Here is a 6,339-nt window from a genome sequence, read left to right as displayed (position 1 = left end):
TTATATATTTTCTTCCCATTCTGAAAGAGCGTATTTTACACGATCGGTGTGCAAAAATGGCTTCATGCGCAGCTAGAATGCTCAGTTTTTCTCATTCCGAGATGCATGTCATAATATATAATTGTAAAAGTCCGCTACAATTATCTAGTCAGTCTTGCAGCCTTTTTATACCATGTTATGGTTTTTGTAACAAGAGACTTGCTCAGTTGAGTTGTCTATATCCTTTTTTCTTTTGTTATAACTGAGAATCATGTTGGGCTTGAGTTTTGGAACAGGTCTAGATGTAGAAGACATTTCTTTACCGTGACAAGTCGATAATGCCCAAATATCTCTTTTGTCCCTCCATTTGAGTACATCGAGATTAAACATCAGATAACAAACAGGGATATGTTTTCTGTTTCAACATTTCTATGCTGAACTTCTCTAACAATATTTTCTAATTATTCAATCTAAATAATAAAAGGAATCGTCCTCAATCTCCTGTGCGACTTCTAAATATCCCAATAATTTACAAATATCCTGATAAAGAAAAACGCTTTTAAAAAGTCGTGTATGTGAAGATTGGCACTAATTATTGTGACCTTTCATTGATACAATAATTGCTCAATCATAGTAGGGCGATATTTTTCTGCCACAGTATGCATTATGGAGATGTGTCTACTGCACACTCATGAGTCTATGGTACACGCTAAGGGTACACGGTAATTTAATTCATAAGTCCGTCTACCACCCGGTGTACACAGGTGTATCCGGGTGCAACGAACCATATTTTGTTATTTTTATGCATCAGTCAATAAGTGGATAAAGAATAATGGCCAAAAAACTTATAATCACACATGGATAAGTGTATTTTAGTCCCAGACCGCATTAATTTTTACCAAGCGTCGTTTAAATAAATTATTGTTGACATACAAAAAACCTTATAGTACACAGAAATAAAATTAATGTTTATTCAAAAATACATTCTAAACATAACGAAGCGATCTAAAATTTGTATAAATTACATATACAAATATGTACATCTACAAATTATATTACATATATGTACAATAAAAAATTACAGAGATGAGATTAACACAAAAATATTTATTTATCAATCTATCTTATGAAAAGAACTTGATATAATAATATTAAATGATGCTAAAATACCGAGATAGCCTAGTAGTTAGAACGCGTGAATCTTAACCGATGATCGTGGGTTCACGCCCGGGCAAGCATCACTGAATTTTCATGTGCTTAATTTGTGTTTATAATTCATCTCGTGCTTGACGGTGAAGGAAAACATCGTGAGGAAACCGGCATGTGTCTAATTTCACTGAAATTCTGTCACATGTGTATTCTACCAACCCGCATTGGAGCAGCGTGGTGGAATAAGCTCCAAACCTCCTCTTCAAAAGGGAGAGGAGACCTTAGCCCAGCAGTGGGACATTAACAGGCTGTTACTGTTACCAAATGATACTGAAGAGTTTAAATAAATTTGAAGCTCACGCACAAACTGGCACGTTTACATTACCTACATTAATATTTCAAGCAACATATATTATCAGGCTCCTTTTGTCTGTGCGCATGCCTCTGTCGCCTGTCTGGCGGTGTATCTAATATGAATAACGATAATTAAGTCGAGATTCTTCCGTTTTCTATTTTAATGATCGCAGATGCAGTAGTTGAGTGTCTTTCGGCCGTCCTTTGGTAGATTTTCAGACGATTGTTCAGTTTATAAAAGAAATGGAATTCGTATATGTTAATTTCCATATAGGAAATAGATAAGTATGAAATTTCATTTGATAACTACAAGATTCTTGTCGGTTTTTCTTGTTAGAAACTATATGCCAAATTAGTAGCTTAAATTGGATTTAATCCTGTATTTTAAAATATTTAAAATATTTCAAAATCTCTTGTGCGAGCCTACTCAAATAATTTTGAAATGTGTTGTTATAAATAAAGATAATAATTAACAAGAATTGTTTGTAGGGCATAAATTGCATAATATAGAAAAACTTTTAGCAAATCGCATGAATATGAGATAAATCTAAGTTTAGCTTATTTTTACTCTTTCTATCGGAACACGGTAGATTGATTTGTCACCAAGCACAAAGTGAACAAAAATTTGGCCCACACATACAAGTAAAATATAGGATAGGATATAGAAATAAAGTTATCCAATTTATCAGTCATAATATTTATTTTCAGTTTATAAGTAATTTTCTTTATATCTGTTTATTGGAATGACGATTGCGTAACAAAAGTAAAATTTCTGAATTTGGCACTTATAAAAATCGAATAAAATAACGTTTGCGAGATTCTGTTCTTATCAAATAAATGCTTTAACGATACAAATATCGACTGGACGAATCTTTATATAACAAATTATTTACAATAATAATAAATACTCTTTGCGAATTACTTCTTGCAAATGTTATTTATGACAATATTATGAATTATATTTTTTACGTGTAACAAGAGCTGCATAGATAATAAATTAATTACGGTTTTTTTTATAAAATTGTTTGTGATGTGTTGAACATGCCAATTCGTCTAGTTAATAATAAATTATATTTTATATAATAATCTCTTAAAATATTAATTGATATGATAGAAATATTACATAATATCAAAATAAATAAACATTTAAATTTTGAATTAAAATAAAATCACCAACTTGAAATTACAAATCTTCAACATAAATAACTCATTAAGAGGACAGTAGTTAATAAATGTCCATAACTTCATGAATAAACCGTTTTAAAAGTAAAGCATCACTGAGGTTTACAATACTTAATACAAATATAATCATAAGTTTATAAAATCAGGTCAAGTAAAATCAAGTCATAATATCAAGTGAAATGTATAAAATAAAAATTAATAATTTTACCTGTTAAAATGTCTAACCTACATGTTACAAATGTTTTCATTTTCCATCTAGAAGAATAATAATAAAGTACATAAAATTGAAATAGTTATAAAACTATTCATTTAAAAATGAGCTTTAAATTATTTCAAGTATGAAAGGTTATTCAAAAATAACCTCAACGGTAGATTTATTCTTTAAAAACATACAAACATACTTCGTTGTATGGATTTGTTTAATTATAATTAAAATTTTGAAATATCAAATTTCGTCGTACAAAAGAATATTAACTATTCTACAGACGATATGCACTAAAACATTATCAATTACTTGGTTCTTATCGATTACATTAAAATGACACGAATTTGAGACAACATTAAATTTAAGGCAACTGACGAAGTATAAATTATTGTTAAAACTACAGTATTTGCATGAAGACTAAGGAAGGAGGTCTATTAAAGCTATGAATAAACTATGTAATAAGTCGGTCTATGTATATTTATTATCTGTATCACCGCAGATTTAACAATAATTTTCATTAAAAAATTTTATCTAAATTTATCTTCACTTTCAAACTATGTGCAAATTGAATATACACTCTGTGAATACATTCATGGAATAAGCTATCGTCATTAGAGCTCTCTTAATAATAATTATCGTCGTATTTTTTTTAAAGTGGCAACAAAGACAGGATTATAACAACTATTAATAAAAATACAAGTGTTTTTATTTATAGTAAAGATAATTTAACTTTAGAAGAAAATACGTGATTTCAAAATGTTAAAGGTTTTTTTTTGCAGAAAAATTAAAATAAAATATATTTAGAGCTAAAACTTATATAATAATATGTATGTTATAACTCAAAGAATATTCGTGGCAAATGAACAGGCAGTTAGGCAATATGGCGTCTGCCGTTTGCCGAAGTTTCAGTGGAAAACTATATATTATTATACATTCATTTAGTGCTAAAATCGAGCACCGTTAGTCAACATATTTATACTAGTGGGATTTCCTAATTAAATATTGAGTCAACAAAAATATACTCTCGAAATAATATCCATTAACGCTCCGTCCGGTTGTATTTGCGGTTTATTAAAGAACACACATTATTTTTAAAAATATAGAACATTTACGAAATCAAATTTGAACACACGAAAATATATTAAAATCTCATTTTTTTCATCGAATCACGGTCACAGAGTATTGCTTTCATACAACCAATATCATATCAAAACGAATAACTTGGTGAGGTTATACGTTCTTACTTATAAACGTTGTTCGGAGGGTGTATAGTTAAACATCGATTTCTCTCTTTCCGTCATCATTGATTTGACATTCGAAAGAAGAAGACAGCCTTGTTTTAATCACTCCCTAAACAACATTTATATAGGTAGCGACGTCAGTGATTAAAAATATATCATAGATGATATTAACAACGTACGTTTCAGTTCATTGTATATTCAACAATATTAAAATGTCTTAAAAGACGCTATCAGAATTTAAAAATACTCAAAAATATTTGTGACTCTCGATCGAAGCTTGCGTTTCACCTTAATTACGAATATAATCTCATACGAGGTTACATCTACGAAACCAGTACAGAAATGAAAACGTACCAGTACCTTGAGAAGAAATGGTTAAACGACTATATAATTTTATAAATGGTCATCAACTTATAACTAGTAAACATCGATTAGCAAAACAAAACTCACTCTACAACACATCAGACACGATCCTAAATTTGAGCAACATTTAGATAAAAAACTACAGCGCATGTATTGTCAACGATTCACAGGACCACGTGTCGATACAATCTAGTACATATAAAATTTCAGATATAGGAATAAGGAAGTAAATATTTTATCTAACGACGGGGGAAGACTGTTATGGTCTATCGTTGTCGAACCTGAAAATGAGAAAAATATTTATTAAACTATTTTATGTGCATCAAAAATTATCTTCAATTATTTGAAATTAACTATTAAAGAAAGTGTTATATACTTTATCAGATTACAGATTGTAAAATATATTAGTTTGTAATTATTGTATACATTACATTACATTATTATAAATATTAAACATTTACACATTATAAAAATAGTATGAGAAAGTCGTACTTTGGAAACAAATATGTTTCCGGAATATAAAGTATTCTACAATATCGGAAAATTTACCATAACATTGTCTTTGGGACACCTCGTAAGTTAAATAATAAGTCAATATTCTAAAAGTTATTATAAATTCAAACTTACTTTATTCGAAATTCATAATTTTTTCGAAAATTAAACTTTATTCGAAAGTAATCATAAAATAATTAAAATGTACAAGATACGACACGACTGGCTCTCATTTTGTGACGTCATCAACGTGCTTAAATTATGTGCTCGAGAAGCCGTCGATGCGTTATATGTACTAAGTCGAACCGCTTATTTATAATGTCATATGAGTAGGTCTGTTTCCCGTGTACGCTCGCTCCACGTGTAAGCACAAGGGCGGTGCTACCTGCGACGCACTAGCTGCCGTGCTGGCGGCGCGCCTGCCACTTGAAGTCGACCTGCATGAGCCACTGCTGGCCGCGCGAGCGGTCGCACGCGCGCAGCAGCGGCTTCCACACGTCCGTCGACTCCGGCTTGTCGAGGCACATGCCCGTGTTCGTGTGCTTTATGGTGCGCGTCTGGAACAGCCCGACGCCATTAAGGAAACTCGCGCGCCAGTCGAGGGCGACATAAAATATTTCAAATGCTCCCCTTAAATAAAATTCAGATTAAACTTTTTAAACTTGAGTTGTAAATTAAATAACAAATGCGCAATCACGCACCACTCCGCACCAACTTTACGATTCTATCTCCAATTTTTTCGTATAATATCGCAATTTTTATCTCACGCACGGAGTTCGAGAGGATATAATTTATTAGTTTTACTAGTTCAAAGATTAAAAGTAAAATAAAAAATGTTGTAAATTAAAATGTCGTGTCGTGTGTCGTACCTTGGTGTCGTAGGTCCACTCCTGGTTGCCGCGCATGCCGTGACAGCGGATGAGCTTGATCGGTCCGCGCGGGTGCGCCGCGTCCAGGCAGTTGTCGTCCGACATTATCTGTTTGCGCTTCGTGTACGCGAATACCTGCAACAAATAACATTTTAAAATACTTACTACCTACAGTAATTTATATTCACCAAGAAAACGACATTCATTACTTTTAAATACACTCAGTGATACAAAACGAAAACAACAACTAAACATGCTTATTTCCTCCATAATCAAAACTAAAAATTAAAAACAATCTTTTTTTTATGTTATAGGCAGGCGGACGAGCAAATGGCTCACCTGATGGTAAGTGGTTACCACCGCCCATAGACATTGGCGAGGTTAGAAGTAATAACCATTCCTTACCTCGCCAATGCGCCACCAACCTTGGGAACCGAGATGTTACCCACCCTTCAAACCGGAACGCAACAATACTAAATATTGCTGCTAAGAGGTAAAATATCTG

The 6,339-nt window shown here is 32.0% G+C and overlaps 1 protein-coding gene across 2 annotated transcripts in view; it reads right to left on the bottom strand.

The window, feature by feature from the left end:
* Window positions 1-2,169: 2,169 nt before the first annotated feature.
* Window positions 2,170-6,339, bottom strand: part of LOC126771927 (polypeptide N-acetylgalactosaminyltransferase 5) — a 30,121-nt gene continuing 25,951 nt past the window's right edge. For both annotated transcript variants that reach the window (XM_050492100.1, XM_050492099.1), the window contains exons 12-14: window positions 5,835-5,969; window positions 5,351-5,522; window positions 2,170-4,754 (exon numbers count right to left, since the gene is read on the bottom strand). In XM_050492100.1, the coding sequence (XP_050348057.1) occupies window positions 5,361-5,522; window positions 5,835-5,969 (297 nt within the window). In that variant the 3' untranslated portion in view covers window positions 2,170-4,754; window positions 5,351-5,360. The remainder of the gene's footprint in view (window positions 4,755-5,350; window positions 5,523-5,834; window positions 5,970-6,339) is intronic.

Source organism: Nymphalis io, chromosome 11 (assembly GCF_905147045.1).
Source record: "Nymphalis io chromosome 11, ilAglIoxx1.1, whole genome shotgun sequence".
NCBI classification, from domain to species: Eukaryota; Metazoa; Arthropoda; class Insecta; order Lepidoptera; family Nymphalidae; genus Nymphalis; species Nymphalis io.
Note: the sequence above shows the minus strand (reverse complement) of the source record. Positions and strands in the feature narration are given on the sequence as shown.